Below are 16,034 nucleotides of genomic sequence, written 5' to 3' on the forward strand. Positions count from 1 at the left end.
TTCATTAGTTAACATGAACTGCACTTTCAATATTAATGCACTGAACTGACAATGAACAGCTGTATTTTTATAAACTAGCCTAGGTCTAAAATGTTGTTTATTCATTTCCAGCCTTAGGTTGTATGACTGGCATACAAAAAAAATAAAAAAAAATAAGTAGGTCACAGTAGGCAAAAGGTTGAGAAACCCTGCACTAGACTCTAGAGGACACATTTCCCGATAGTGTTCACATAGCGTGTCATGTCCCTAAACACTTTGCCCCAAGCAATAGGTATCTCGGGAGGGGGCAACGTTCCTTGAACGCGCAACTCCTACCAACTGCTGTGATAGCCGACGTATAATGTCATTCACTAGCGAGCTGATATATTACAATTTTATTGTAATATTTATATGCTTAAATCATAGTTTTATGGTCTTATGAGTAGCTCAATCTTCCATTCTTTTAAACCGTTTCGGAATTAAATTCTGCTTCCTTCTCAATCCACTGGTAACCTGAGTTACACTAGAATACTGTCAAACTTTAACCACGGAAACAGAAAACAATTTTATAAAAAGAGCTTTATTTGACTTCTGTTCTACAGCACTCATGAACAGGGGGATGTGTATGTGGTCTCAAACTGATCACCTGAAGAAAAAAAAAAAAAAAAAAAGAACAAGAAATTAGTCAGTAAACAAAGGCAATTCTACAGGAAGTTCAGCCAATGACAAAAGCATACTTGTCTGATAGTAGTCATAAACTTTGATGACTGCTGGCTTGAGATTTTGCACTACAAGAACCCGTTTCAGTTGTAGTGTGTAAGTAATAGGGAAGCCTTTGAGAACCTGTGAGACAGAAGAGATGAACAGCAGCACATAAAAGTGGCAGCAGATATAGGTGATGTACTCACCTCTTTCAGATACACTAGGACATGATCATCTTCAGCATCAACGCGCTCCACGAGTGGGGCAAACGATTGGGGTGGAGAACCAAGCTGAGGAGAAAAGGCCAAAGGAGAAAAGGAAAATACATCTGAAGGAGCTTCCAGCATCTTAAGACTTTAAATCATCGTAAACATACGTACCAGTGATGTGTCAGCTGTGAAGCCTGACAGGACTTTAATGTCTACGATAACCATGTTAGTACTTGCTTTTGCACCATTGTATCTTGATGATGCAAGAATAAAGGGTTCAGTCAACATGATCCAGAAAGAAAATAGATGATTTTAACAGGCAAATTTGTTCTTACTTCACAGTGAAGTTCAACAGGAGGTTGGGCCCTACCAGTCGGCAGTCTCCCTTTACCTTTGCTTCAACCGTCAGCATTTTGGAAACTGTGATAGGTGTCGGAATGTTGTAGAAACATGCAAGCTATGATTGCAAAATAAAACCGGATTAGGATGTGCACAATAGAAAACTGAAAGAGAGGGGAGAGATACAGACCTGCACAGGCACACAAGTGGATCCTGATGCTTTAACACTATATTTGCCAGGAACATTCTTTAGTGGCTTCTCCTGATACAGCAGCCTGTTGTCCTTATTCACACTGAAGCTATAAGAGTCTCCTCCTACCACCGAGGACTGTACAGTCACAGTGCTGGAGCCGTCCAACTTGAATACTTGAGCAGCATATACAGACAGGGCATGAAGAGCCACCACAGTGTCCTAAAAAAAGTAAAAATCAGATTAAAACCTCCTCCTATATGATGGCACTCATGTTGGGTAGTCAGAGGCACCTGGGTGGAGGAGAAGCCGCCATAGGGATTCTGCTGGGTCACCAGCCAGTTGACAATGCGGTTGGCATAGCTCAGATTAGCTGTTGTGAGAGGCTGAACTGTGAGAACTGCTAGCAGAACGTAAGAGCTGATCTCCACCGCCAGAATATCACCAGATGTCGTCTGAGACCAATGGAGCTTAAAGCCTTAGGATGAGACGGTGGGGAGAAAGTTGTTGACTAAGAACCTGAACACCTTAAACAAGAGGCTGGTAAATCTTACCTTCTGAAACGGCAAGGTTGTTCAGTGTGGTTAGAAGCTGCGAGCGAGAGGTCGTCTCTCCAGCTAGACTGAAGGTGTAGGCCAGCAGAGCCATGGCATAAGTGTTTCTCAGGTTCCCAACAACAGGCCTCAAGCATGACAGAGCATTGGTTATGACGGGATCCTGAAAACAAAGCAGATATCAGATGAAAGACAAAAGGTCGGTTGTCAAGGAAATCATACAACTACTGGAGAACTTACCTTGGCAGGGACACCTAGTTCAAGCAGTGATGCAACAACGTAGGCAGTCATAGTCACATTATCATCAACTCCACCCTAAAACACAGGTATATTTAGCACAGTCTCAGCCCTCGAGTCCATTATGGAGCATTTTAAGTAATGTGACCACCTTCATTTCATAGTGGTACAGAGTTCCCTGCTGCATGAAACAGCCGCCTGAAGCCTGCTTGCTGATCAACCAGTCCTTTGCAGTCTGCAGGACATTTGGGTCAACGAAGACAAATTTGCTCGCTAGACCAAAAGACCTCAGGACAAAGGCAGTCAACCTGAACGTGGAGAAGTGGTCACAAAATAAACTTACACGATGTGCCACAAGAGATTATACGTGACCGTAGAACAACGGGAAACTCACCATGAATTGGATTCATCATAACCAAAAGTGCTGAATGAACCATCAGTGTGTCTGTAGTTCAGTTGTCCTTGGTATCCTGTTCAAGACAAAATTAGACAGTCTACGGGAGGAGAATTGAAAGTTCTAGGGATTCCCAACCAAAAGAGCCATAGTCACCTCTCTGAAGGTAGCCCGTGGCAGTCTCTCGAATGGCTGTGGTGAGTTGCCCTGTGACACCCAGGTACTGCATGATATAAATAATGGGAGCAAGACCAGCCATATTCTGCTCTCCACAGCCAGATGGCATTTGCAACAACCCATCTGCATTCTTCAGTGCAAGACCAATCATGTCTCCTATTAGGGGGGAGAGAGAGATGGGGGCAATGTCAAGAAATAATTAAAGAACAAAAAAAAAAAAAAAAAAAAAAAAAAAAAAAAAAAGCAAAAGTGACCAGACACTTTTACCAAGGACTGAAACAGAGCATCTGGCTGATCCCTGGATCACATTTAATGGAAACGTCAGGGTCACATCTTCAGAAAGAACGTTTCCTATGGACCAAATAGAACAGATCAGCATTGGGTGCTTGGCTAATGTTTGGCTGGACTGGGAGAACGAATTGGAGAATCATTGAGTGCAAACAAACCCTTTGGACACAGTAACAAACTCTGGGCGCTTGTCCTTTCAACTCCTTCAGCCTAAAAAGCATTAGGAGCACATTAGTTGTTTAAGAGAAAAACAAAAATAAAAATTCCACTCAAGTATCCAGAAAAAGGTGAACAGACCAGGACAAGTAGATGTTGAGTGACCACATCAATGCGTCCTCTTGTCGGGACGGTCACGGCCTCAGTGCCACATCGAGTCTGGGATGGTTCAGCTGAAGCATTGACAGTTACATTGACAGTTCCTGCAGTGACAGACAGGTAGTGATTTAGGATACACTATGAATTGGATTTTAATTGCAATCTTGATCATTGCATCTCCAAGCATAAACCTTACAATATTTATTAATCCTGAACCCTAGTTTGACTAGTTCTCAAATGTAGAGCATTTTAGTTCATTAGATTAAATACAATTTAAAATTACTTTATAAAAACTATGAAGCTAAAATGTAAAGGTAATTCAAATTAATTGACAGTTAATTTGAAAAGTGTAACCATTATTGTGGGCTGTTTTGACTAAAACCTCAAACTTCATTTGAGAGGGACCGATGGTCCAAAACTGACCAAGAACAGAAGCTGTGAAAACCCATTTAAAGGTTCTTCTCTCATTGGCACAGAGACAGGACGAATACGGATCATTCCATGGTTTCAGAGTGAAGGCTGAAGACTGAGCTGGAGTTACTTGAACCTGCCAAACAATGACAGTGAACATTAGGCAAAGGCACTGAGCTCTATACAGATCCATTATAAATAAGACAGACCATGATGCAGTTGGACAGATAGTTGAAGACCGTGGCTTTCAGCTCAAAAGACTCCCCCCGGATGATGGAGTACGGCAGGGAGAGCTCCAAGAAAAAGGGCTGGAAGACAGTCAGCAGCGCTGGAGGAGCCAGACCAAAACCTGTTGAGGACAGGCAGAACGCCTCGGTCTCCCATGTGGTGATTGTGTCAGGAACTGTTAGAGGAACTTGTGTGGATCCAGAGGCTCTGAATTAAAAATAAACAAAACTCAATATCCGTCCTCGTTTCTCCGTCCTATGACGTGGAAACCGGGCTAGCCAAGCCATTTGTATTTTGTTTTAGCGACTAAATGTGACAAATTCTGCTCCCCTTCACATCTTGCCAGTTTACAGACACTATTCTGGCAAGTTACAAATTTAGTGGGGGACAGTTGCAGAATTATAGCAAAGCACAAGAAAAACTAATACAAAAAAAAGTGGTATTTGGGAGAGGTTAAAATAAGCTGACTAATGTTCATGCATCCTGACATGCAAGCTAAATCCAGTGTTGAAGACTCACTCATTGACACTTTGAAGTGATGTTTAAGGGAGCACCGATATAATTTAGGGATGCTACAATTCTCAATATAATATTGAATTATTCAGTATGGCAGTCACTGTTCAATACAGGATTGTGATTTGCAGTTTTATTTCTCTCTATTTGAAATCTTAGTTTATTTCAGCTCCGTTTCTGCCTGTGAGTCTATGCGCTGATAGGAGCAAATATCCAATCATATGCACTAAAGTTAGGCGTTTAGCCACGCTTGAAGTGCTGGTGTCAGTTATACTCACAGAACAGTTAGTCAATCATAAGTTCATTATTTGCATGCATTTTAAAGCCTTGCCAGTTAACCACTTAAGCTATGCAGCGCATTTTTGAGAATTAGGAATCTGAATTTAGAGCGCCCTAACCACATATGTTGGAGTAAATTCATTTAAAAAAAAAAAAAAAAAAAAAAAAAAAAAAAAAAAAAAAAAAACTCATTTTACAGGAAAAAACTAAATTTTAACACAGTGGTGGAATATTGCATACATTATATTGAATCTATTCACAAGCTTATGATAAACATAGATAAATAAATATTTTGATTTATTTTTAATTAATTTGTTATTTAAAAATCTATTTCTTTTGGGATCCAAGCTTTTTGGAAGTTTCTGTTGATTCTATAAATTGGCACCAAACAGGGGAAAAATGTGATCTCTCCTTGCAAATAAAAGTTATTGAGATTTATCTGACCAAAGTGTCTAATAACTCATCTGCATTAACAAACTGGCCACTAGGAAATCGAAAAGGCTCCACCTCTTCAACTTTGTAAAGGTAGATCTCGGGCTCTGATTGGTCTAGAATCATGAGCCACATGTCTATAAAGAGCAGAGATCCTCAGCTTTTCTGTCGCATGCAATATGTGATGACATCAAAAATCGACAATGGTTAACGTCGACAATCAAAACTAGCAATAAGAGTATTTGTCTGCTTCACGTTTTGATCTGGACAGTGATGACAGTGTCCTTTGGCCATGCTTGCTCACAGACATGTAACAATAATCTCATTTTGAAGCAAACAACGTAAGGAATAAGCTGCTATAGCATTTGAGGCTAGTAGCTTTACAATGAGTTGAGTCGACTTCAGACTGTATTATTTTCTTCCATGTAATATACATGCAGAAGTTATTGGGTTAAGAAAGCCGAGGTTCTAATCTTGCAAATGATATACATGTCTAGTTTTGTGGTGCGCGAGTTATAGTTTTTTTTTAAAGACCCACAGGTGGGTCCGGGGGGGGGGGGGGGGGGTAGAGCTGAAGTGGTTAAGTGTTTAATTTGCATGCTTTACATGTGCTGAACACAGGCACTAAAAGCAGGATTAATGGATTTAGTCTTCCTGCGCTAATACACAAGGTTAACAAACAAGTTGATTATGTCTAAAGAGAAAGTAAAATGTGCATGTCCGTATGAGATGCAAGCAGGTTGTGAACAGTTGTCCTTAAGGGGCCAGGTTACCTCAAGCTGTTACTAAAACAAAGACAAAAAAAAAAAAAAAAAAAAAAAAAAAAAAAAAAAAAAAACCTCACTGCTCTTGAATAAAAAACCTTTAATACAGTAAATACATTTTATATTGAAGACTATGTAGGGTTTTAATTTTACATTTATTCAATTACATACTTAAATGCTAGTGTACCTCTGAGCTGCCATAACATTATATACATTTAATCATTTTATATTATGCAATATACTTGGAATGTGTACAAGGTTTTATAAAGTTCTAAGTTTAAGTAAGGTTTTAAAAGGTCCCATGGCATTGGTCCCGAAACATTTTATGTTTTAAAAATGTACTTCTATTGTTAGTATGGTTTTTACATCAAAATGGCAATTTAGAAATAAAAGGCTTTTTTCTTCTTCATACGCATTTGCCCCTCTGGCTTGAATGCTCCATTTCAAATGGTATGTCTCCTGTGAGTCTTCATTGAAGACACCCACTGTTGTGATTGGCTAACATCTTTGCATTTGAAATAGGACTACATGTGGATGGGGCATGGTTTAGCCAGGCACAGCAGCATTCTTGGCCTAGAAAGCTAGACGCACCCTAGCAGCAGTAAATCCAATCTGCCACGGGTGTCATCTAGCAACTCTCAATACACTTCTGAGCTGTAAACACCAAACTCTGGTCAGGCCAGTCACATCGTTTATAGAGTTGGTGGGCAGGGCTAAACAATGACAGCCTAGTTGGGCTTGCGTGCTTCTAGCAAACACAGAAACTGGCGAACGACAGCCTTTCGAATCAGCTTTGACCGTGACTCTGGAAGACTTGAGTCAGGCATTTCTCTGAGAAAAGAACAGCACTGAAGTCATTCTTAAAGGAGGGATGCTGCATTTTGCCAACCGGATACGGCGAAAGTTTAATCTTTCAAATAGCTCTGCTTCACCTTTGTTGCTCTGGTTGGTTGTAGTGCTATCCAATTGAATGCACGCCGTGCAGAGGGCGTTAGAAAGACAACTGTTTGTCCCGCCCCTCAGATTGAGCCCTGTCAATGGTGAGTTTCCAGACCAAACAGCTTGATGTGGGTCTGGCTTGTCAGGCTCTAGCACTCGCTGCCAGTAGAGAAACAGAGCTGGGGAAAGATTGCTGAGAAAGTGTTTTATCAAGTTGAGGGAGTTTGTATCGGAGGGCTCTGAATAAATACAAGTGAACTTCGCAACGTTATTCCTCACAAAATGCTTCTCACCACAGCAAACATGGCATGAATACAGTAAGAGCTTATGTTGTGCACCTTAATGGCAGTTTGAAAAATTGTGCACTGCAGATAACTGACAGAGCCAAACAGTCATAGAACACTATTGCGCTCTGTAGCCTAATTTAAACATTTGTTTCATGCTACTAACAGAAATGACTTGAAGTTGATCATTTTAGTCACTGGCTTGACACACCGATTCATCAAAATGGCCAGCGGCAGGATTGTGGTAAGGGGCTTCACATAGGCCAGCTGGTGAAATTAAGATGCGTCACTAACCCCAATTTAGTCAGTTGCCATATCCACGTTTCTGGAAAGTACGTCCTGATGGTCACATCAGAGGTGGAGCTGCTCCAACCCTCACCACCTTGCAGAGAAGCAGCCATTGAACGAGTTTCATACCGTTCATATCCAAAGTATGCTGAAATAAAGAATAGAAGTAACTGGTTTTTGCATGCACTAGTTCTGAACAGTCCATCTTGATGCATTTCTAAAAACAAACCAGCAACAGCTGTGAAAACCTCAAATTCACCAAGTCACAAAAATAAATAAGCATGGAAAGAATGGTAAACCTACGTCTAAAGAGGTTACGATAATATACCAGGTCTTTGTACTTCACACACTCAGGTTCTCGTACATTCAGGTTTGTTGCAAGCTTCAGGCCCACACTCTGTCAGTGACAAAAAGATGAAATTGAATACTACAGGGTCCTTATTTCAGTGACTACAGGGTCATGAATGATTTTCTACCTGGAATTGTATATAGGCATGATCTGTGGGAACAGCTCGACTGGGTCGAAAAATAAGACACTCCTGTTCATCCTCAGTTCCGTATGGGTAATAGGACTGCAATCGCACTGGGATCATGTTGAACACCTGGGTCCATGGAACAAGTCTGTGTTAGTGTCACAGGAAAACTAGTTGCACTAACATTTGGTTTGTTACAGTCACAAGCTAATAAAAGTTAAGGCTTTAAAAATATAACAACCACATTTTTTGCCCGACTAATCCAGCAACGGGAGAATCAAATCCCAAAGTTGAAACTGGATTTGAAAGCAGGTCCAACAGGAAAAAAAAAAAAAAAAAAATGAACAAATGGCACATGGGTACCATTTCTGCACTCAGGCGTCTTCCTGGTGCCATGAACTGGATGCTCCGATCTACAGCACTGATACCACACAGAGATCCTGCTTGAGCAGAGACAGTCAGAACATTTCCCTCAGCAGGAACGGCTGTAGCAGGAGAGAACTGTAGAGACACCTGAAACAAGGAAGAACACACTGTAGGACGTCAACATTCCCCACTCGCAGCCAAGAGATGCTACAGCACATCATACCTTGTTTTGAAAACACATTTCTGTGTCAAAAGCTGCTGTACCAACAACTACACTCCCACTGGGCAAAGCACAGTAGACCAGAATCTGCACCGCTGGAGCCATATCCACACCGACAGACAGCTGGAACGACACAGAGCCGCTTGTGACAGTATTAGAAGCCCTCGCTGCGACCGTCTGAAATCCATGGAGGACAATCACTCCTCTGGACAAGACCTGAAAAAAAAAAAAAAAAAAAAAAGACAGATCAGCGCATGAAATGTGCCAGGGCACAATTCGTTTTTTAAAAACCACCACAATTGCTAGTTTTAGTCACCATATAGATGATGTCCGCATTGTAGTTGCCAGTTTCACCAACAAAAGAATAATTCACAGTCACTGGAAGAGTGGCGCCACATTTGAGCGGCTGCTCAAGCGCCACTATATTCAGTTCACTGAATGTTGGGCTGTCAGGAGTTGCAGGTTGGCGAAGAACCCTCTCATCCGTACTGAAGTATGGCGATTTGTAACCATAATAACGTTCTGGAGTAGCACTTGCCTGGGGAACAAGGAGCAGCATTGAATTATTGAGTAGTAATTTAAAAGAATTAATACAAAAATAAATTCATACCACCAGATTGAGATCAGCCTTAGGGTCAAAATTAGCAGTGTTGAGGGAGAACGTGGCCAGTCCCTTCTGGTTTGTGGTAAGATTTAGGAGCAGCTTATTAGGCCAGCTGTTACCATCCAGGAGATACACCGCTTTGTTCACAATTGGAGTCCCATTGAAAGCCGCTGCCAAAATCTTTAGGGAAAAACAAAAGGCTAGGAATGGGAAGCAATGTGCAGGCTTCTGTAACATGGACTTTTACTTGCCGTTCCAGCGACCGTTGATCCGGTTCTAAAAGAATCTGGGAGCTCTACAAATGTGATCTTCCCAACTTCAAATGTAATATACACAGTTGTGGATTTTGACACCATTACATCTACGGAAGTAAAAAAGGAAAAGAGTATAAACACCAAATAAGAGACATGGGTCACTGGTTAAAAATCAGCCAGTAGCTCACCAGTGCCCTCTTCAGTGATGTTGAAGTTAACAAGAAAATTATCTTCCATTTTATCCTCAAATTTGGTGGTGAAAAACACTGATGTACTGAAGCTAAGGGAGGCACAGCCAGTGGCATTCATCTGGTTGCAGAACAAAGAGTCATTATAAAGTCAAGCAGAAGAAAAACCTTGCTCTGTATGGCAGTGGTCACACCTTTACAGTTTTATTCAGGCAGCGACGGGTCAAATCAGGAACCACAACATATGAATACGGCTCACGGCACACTTCCACTAATGCCTGACCAGGTACAGGTTGGCCATAAGTGTATCTGGGAAAGAGTTACAAGGAATGAGATCAAGAACCAACCACAAGACAAGAAGAGAGCTTTACTCACGTGGCACAAGCCTCAACTTTCAGTCCCACATCTGCAACGCTGTATGTCTGTGGTGCGTTTACGGTAACGTCAAACTTGGGTAAAACTAAACCAGAAACAAACTGCTTAATTAGGACCTCAGGTTTGCAGTTGTACTTTTGTACTAGAACGATGACTTACCATATTTTTTCACCTCAAAATCTTGGGTGATCATTTGGTCACCAATAAAAGCCTTTAGCATGTACATCCCTATCTGAGCCTCTGGGTTTAACTCGTGAGAAAGCTGCAAGATCCATCCAGTTGAGGAAACGTTTGTCCACTGACCAATGCGGTTATTATTATTATCCTATTAGGGGTAAAGGGAGAGGCACCACACCTTGTATAAAAAGTTCAGAAAAAAAAAGGACCTGCAAATCTAAAACCATGCAGAAATAAATCAGTTGCAGCATTCATTGAGAGACTGGCTCTGGATCACTCACCTCCACTACCACCAGACTGTACTGCAAGACAAAAACAGTAATATTAACTATTACATGCTGATGAAACGTCAGGGTCACCATTTGCACATCACCTTGTACACCATTTTATAAACCATGGATATGACAGACAGATGCACTTACCATTTGATCAAGGGGCACAAATTTGGCAGTCATGGTCACAACTCTGAAATTCACTGCAAAGGGGAAACAAACTCACGGCCATTACAAAACGCAATTGAAAGTGTAGAATGTCCATTACACTACAAGTTCTAATAGTCAACCAAGGTTCATGCACAGCTCACCTATCTGTCCTGGATTGTAGATGGGTTTGTCTGTTTGGATGAAGGTCAAAGGTCGGTAAGATCTGAACATGACCTTCCGCTCTTCCGTCATTTTGAAGACCCTTCCTTGGACTTCCACCTTCAGCTTCTGCACAGAGTCTCCATCCACTTGAGGAGCCTGTGGAGAAACAGGTTAACAAAAACCAGACCAGACCAAAGTGCTGCATGTGCCACACAATGACAAACCTTGAAACTAAAACAGCGGTGAAACTCTGTTGAAGATCTCTGCTGCACAAGTTGAATTGTCATATTTTTGTCATCAAGCAGAGAAACGGTTATTGTGAGACTCTCATTGGGTTTTAAGAGACTAGCACACAATTTGACATCAGAGCTGGACTCAATCAGTGCAGGAAACGTCACCAAAAAGGCTCTGTGAAAACAGTCAGACATTCAGTATCTTAGATTGAAACATTCATGCAAGTGTATAAAATAAATATCTAATAATAATAATAATAATACACAAAAGTATTTGGCAAACATTTTGTACTAGAGACTAAGAACAAGTTATTTTGCGAAAAAAATTCCTTAAAGTTTGAATTTCTAAAACAAAAAAGACATAGGTCATTCACTTTAAAGTAGGTTTACTTACGGCCCTGATCTCTGTCCTTCAACAGCAAAGATGAAAAGAGCTAAAATTAGCCCTTTCCAAACACAAAGAACATCTCTCACAGCCATTAGGAAGGATCATTCAAGACTAGAACAAAAGCAGGTGTCTCGTTCAGAAACCAACAACAATTTACTAAATTCTAATCTGCAGCTTCTCTTGAGCAGCTGCACTGATATTTAAACCACTCTTAATTGTCAGGAGGAATTCATTAAGCTCGTTAATGTGGTGATGTGATCAATTATTACTGCTATTGAGGGCGAGATGGTACATTTCATTGTGTTATTAAGGGCGAAGTGGTACATTCCAGCTGTATAAAGAGGAAGTAGTCTGCCGGCTAAGGGGCTATTCGCACAGGTTTAGTATTATTTAGGGGCCGCTGTGATGTAGAAATTACTCCCCTACATCTGAGTTTTGCGTGGCACATTCCCACGGGATAAGCAAAACCTGTGATCTTACTTGAATTTACTAGGTGTGTTCGACATCGGCTGCGGCTGGATGCATGCGATCGGCGAGAGTAGCCGAGTGCAGTCGGGGAGGAGCTGCAAACGGAGACGTGAAGTCGGACACTTTCTGCTTCTCGTGGTGACGCTTGCACTGCGTTTGCAAACTTTATCACAGCTGAAGTTAAATAAATGCAGCATTTCTCAAATACACAGATGTTTCAAATGATATTTTCATCCAATACTTTATGTACTTTTTAATAAAGCGTCTATTTGGACAAGATTAAAGTTCAACATATAAACATACACTGTCAATGAAGTGTTGTCAACGGTTTTTATCAGTTTTAGTTTGATAAACATGACAATATAACATTGCGACTACATGAAAAGAGGTTTTACTGTTATAAATAAATGATTTGTGAGCATTAGTGTAACATAAGGTTTTAGAAAAAACACGAAACACATGTGGTCGCTGTCATGCGGTGAATCCGGCCAATCGTGGATCAGCTGTGTCGTCATCAGAGCTCGAGCAGCCTCCTGCAGCCACCCTTGAGAATCTGCAGCGGCTGCATCAGCCGGCTGCTCTCGAATCGCTCTCGCGGTACTTTGTTGACATACGTCACAGTCACGTGCCGTCGGCGCTGTCTCAAGTCGGACAAAATTTCTAACCGGCATGCACTGCTTCAAGTCAGCCGCCGATCGGTCTGCGCATCGCTAGGGGAAGTCGAACAAGCCTACTGACTTTTCTCCTGGATATGATGTCAAGACTTGTAAATGTTTTTTTTTGTTATAGATATAGCTGTATGAAATCATAAACATTCATGTGTATCGATATCGTTTTGATTGTTTTATAGGAAATGCAAATTATTTCATTCAGTTAGAGAACAGACGCTACAGTTGAAAACTGAACTGAGCACAGCGGCAGGCGACAGATTTCATTCATCACGAGTGAGAAGCTGACAATATACGGCGGAAGATTCAGTTTCAAAGCTAAATGTAAAAGCGCCCATTTAAGCGAGCTTGTCATTTTACTGTTCTGTTGTTATGTTTTTCATTAAGAATAGTATTGATATTGATATTAAACACACCATTCAATCAGTTGGCTCCCAAATTGGTACTTATTCTAAAGTGAAAGTAATCCGTATGGCCGCACGGGAATTCATAACGGTCCGCATTATGAACGCAGCCTCCATTCTTCGTGAAAGATAAAGATAGAAATGCGCACAGGAAATAAAAACCTTGCAAAAACTATATACGATCCGCCTAATCCTGGCCAAATCACAGAGATGTCGATTCGCACGGGACTTATATTATCAGAGGACCTTGGTGTTCGGCGAAATATGGTAGGTAATTTGTGGGGGAATTTTTACTTTACAGATTACAGACATGACCAATTCGCATGGGATTAAGATCACAGACATTCTCTGCAATTATTATAAATCACTAGCCTAGAAATCTAGACGCACCCTAGCGTCAGCAAATTTTATCTGCCCGAGAGTGTCGTCTAGCAACTCTCAATACCCTTCTGAGCTGTATTCCCCTAACTCTTGCCGGGCCAAACACATCGTGTATAGAGTCGGTGGGCGGGGCCATAATGATGACGGCCGAGTTGCATTTGCGTGCTTCTAGTAAACACAGAAACGGGCGAACGGCGGTCTTTCGAATCAGCTTTGGCCGTGACTCTGGAAGACTTGGAGTTAAGCTTTTCTCTGAGAAAAAAACAAAGAACGGCACTGAAGTCATTCTTAAAATGGGAAGATGTGTTCTGAGTTTTGCTGTCCGGATACGGCGAATGTTTAATCTATCAACAAGCTCTGTTTCACCTGGTTGGTGGTAGCGCTATCCGCCGTGTTTACCAGTGTTGGGAGTAACGCATTACAAAAGTAATACATTACAGTAACTTATTACTTTTTTTCAGTAGTGTAAGGCATTACCAATCCATTTTCAGTAATATTTTACTCGGTACATTTCCAGTAATGCTTGCGTTACACCCCCCCCCCCCCCCCCAAAAAAAATACAATAAAACGAAAAAGGAAAAGGAAAAAAAGGCACGATACATTAACGCATGAAAAATGCAAGTTATTACCTGTTCGTGGTCATTCAATAGCCGCGTGTGGTGTCCAGGTTAGTAATTAAATACTAAATGACAGCTTCTGATATATTTTTGTATAGTGATTTACTTCATTTTCCTTCAATTCAGTACTTCAATTCATCTCCTTCTTGGTGTACATTTGGATATTGTGTGACATAGTCCAGTGAAGGCGTACGTGTTTATTGCGGATTTTACAGAAGTGCCGCAGGCATGATTTCAGCCTCTGTGCTCGCGCTGGCCAGTGGAAAAGTGGCTAAAGAAGGTTTAAAGGCTCTTTCGTTTCAAAGAATAGCACAACGACAAGCGCGTAGAAGAACGGACGAGAGACGAGGCGCGCGCTGCTGAGCCAAACTATAGGCCTAATGCCTAAACAACACTTGGGTGAAGATGACAGAATAAGACTACTGCACACCGTGACACTGTGGTTTAGATTTTTTATAGTAATACAGTAATTTAGTTCAGTTAGAGAACAGGCCGTTCAAATAAAAACGTAAGGTGTCTGCTAAGGATGAGACGAACGTGATCTTGAGCTGACAGATGATCGCGGAAGATTTGGTTTCAAAGTAAAATGTAAAAGCGCCTATTAAAGGGGGTTTATCATTGGGTTGTGTATTTCATTAAGAATAATAGGCTAATTTTAAACAGAAACTAAAATCTGCTTGGCCACACAGAGCGCGCATTTATAACGAGCAGTCATTCACGGTGTGCGCGCACTGGCGCGTTTTCAGTTCAGTTTCAGCTCCCGTTATTAATGCCCAAGCGGTAGTGCGCATGTTCCTTTCGGTTAAATAGAATTGTGATTTAAAAGCCCAGATACCGGTTTTGTCATCACACTTTGATTAACTGGTGGGAAAATGTCCACACCGTCTCACCCCTACTGTACATTCGTGAGATGGATGCGCATTGCTTAGTTTATCAGAGATAAGGACAAGAACGTAGGCTAGTCAAATGCAAATGCAGTCAAATACAACCTTTGTCTAAAACCGAAATAACTATCTCGCAACTATGTCGCAACATTAAGAAAAGAACAAATGCGCATATTGTCATAACTTAGAGTTTACACAGTTCTGTTGTGTCTATGAACGGAAGCTATTCCCAGATATTCCCAGATAATCACTTTACCTCTAAAATAATACTTATAACAGAGTTGGATCGTCATGATTTCTTGCATTGTCTTTGAGCATTCACTTTTTTGCCAATTCTCTATTGTTAGCCTGGATAGCCCATGTCATTATGCTTCATCATATCGCCTTCTACTGGATGTAAAATGCTCTCTGCCTACATTTTAGAATGTTAAGAGCTATTTCTGTAGTTATTTTGGTGAAAGTAACTCAAAAGTAATACAGGAGTAATGTAACGCATTACAATTCTGAGACAGTAATATTGTAATGTAATGAATTACTTTTAAATAGCAGTAATAAGTAATCTATAATATATTACAGTTTAAAAGTAACTTGCACAACACTGGTGTTTACATCCTGGAGGTAAGAGCTACTGGTGGCAGCGGTAGTTTGAAATATGTTTGGAGGGTTAATTTGACACAAATGTATTTCACAGTATCGCTGAGGAGTGTGCTAGACGCAGCGAGCGGCTTTATCGCTGCAAAACAGTGCAGCTTGCACGCCATTGAGTACGCGGGGTGGTGTGAGTCATTGTCTGCAGGTATGGTATATGTATTTTCATGCTCGGGTTAACAGGGCAGTAATGTGTATTTTTTTTAATACATGTTTTATGTTTTACTAGTCACACAGGGGCCAGGTGAAGCAGTCGATTCTGTTCCCTTCGGAATGTCTGTTTCCCTTTACGCAAACATACTGCAAGTCACTCGTAGTTGCCGAGTTACCATGCGTACCGTCAGAAATAACGTGAGCATGAAGCACAACTGGATGTACGGGAAGCCGAAAGGTTCAAAAAGGTGTTTTTTTTGTTTGTTTTTTACTTTTTAGAAGCGAGGGTTTCCAGCTGCCAGTTTAAACTTGTCAGTTTTAAAATGTATTATCGATTTCAATGTATTGTTTTCTAAGGCTTTGGTTAGATGTTCACAGGTGTTTGTCACATTTTATATTTTGAAAGAAAAGACATACTGCTTGTTTT

The 16,034-nt window shown here is 41.0% G+C and overlaps 1 protein-coding gene across 1 annotated transcript; it reads right to left on the minus strand.

Annotated features, from left to right (window-relative positions):
* Window positions 1-540: 540 nt before the first annotated feature.
* LOC137047283 (alpha-2-macroglobulin-like protein 1) lies at window positions 541-11,550 on the minus strand. The gene is made up of 34 exons (XM_067424857.1): window positions 11,391-11,550; window positions 10,988-11,171; window positions 10,763-10,919; window positions 10,602-10,654; window positions 10,461-10,481; window positions 10,162-10,327; window positions 10,003-10,087; window positions 9,822-9,936; window positions 9,628-9,748; window positions 9,437-9,546; window positions 9,192-9,365; window positions 8,898-9,119; window positions 8,585-8,797; window positions 8,359-8,508; window positions 7,999-8,124; window positions 7,826-7,919; window positions 7,529-7,670; window positions 4,005-4,230; window positions 3,808-3,931; window positions 3,367-3,488; window positions 3,228-3,279; window positions 3,049-3,132; window positions 2,761-2,937; window positions 2,605-2,680; window positions 2,362-2,518; window positions 2,214-2,288; window positions 1,974-2,136; window positions 1,713-1,897; window positions 1,420-1,641; window positions 1,226-1,347; window positions 1,062-1,143; window positions 888-971; window positions 717-822; window positions 541-625 (listed from the first exon to the last, which is right to left on the minus strand). Exons 1-34 carry the CDS (start codon window positions 11,474-11,476, stop codon window positions 585-587), a joined length of 4,317 nt encoding a protein of 1,438 aa, XP_067280958.1. The 5' UTR covers window positions 11,477-11,550; the 3' UTR covers window positions 541-584.
* Window positions 11,551-16,034: the final 4,484 nt, after the last annotated feature.

The sequence above is a fragment of the Pseudorasbora parva genome, chromosome 2 (genome assembly GCF_024679245.1).
Source record: "Pseudorasbora parva isolate DD20220531a chromosome 2, ASM2467924v1, whole genome shotgun sequence".
Lineage (NCBI taxonomy): Eukaryota > Metazoa > Chordata > Actinopteri > Cypriniformes > Gobionidae > Pseudorasbora > Pseudorasbora parva.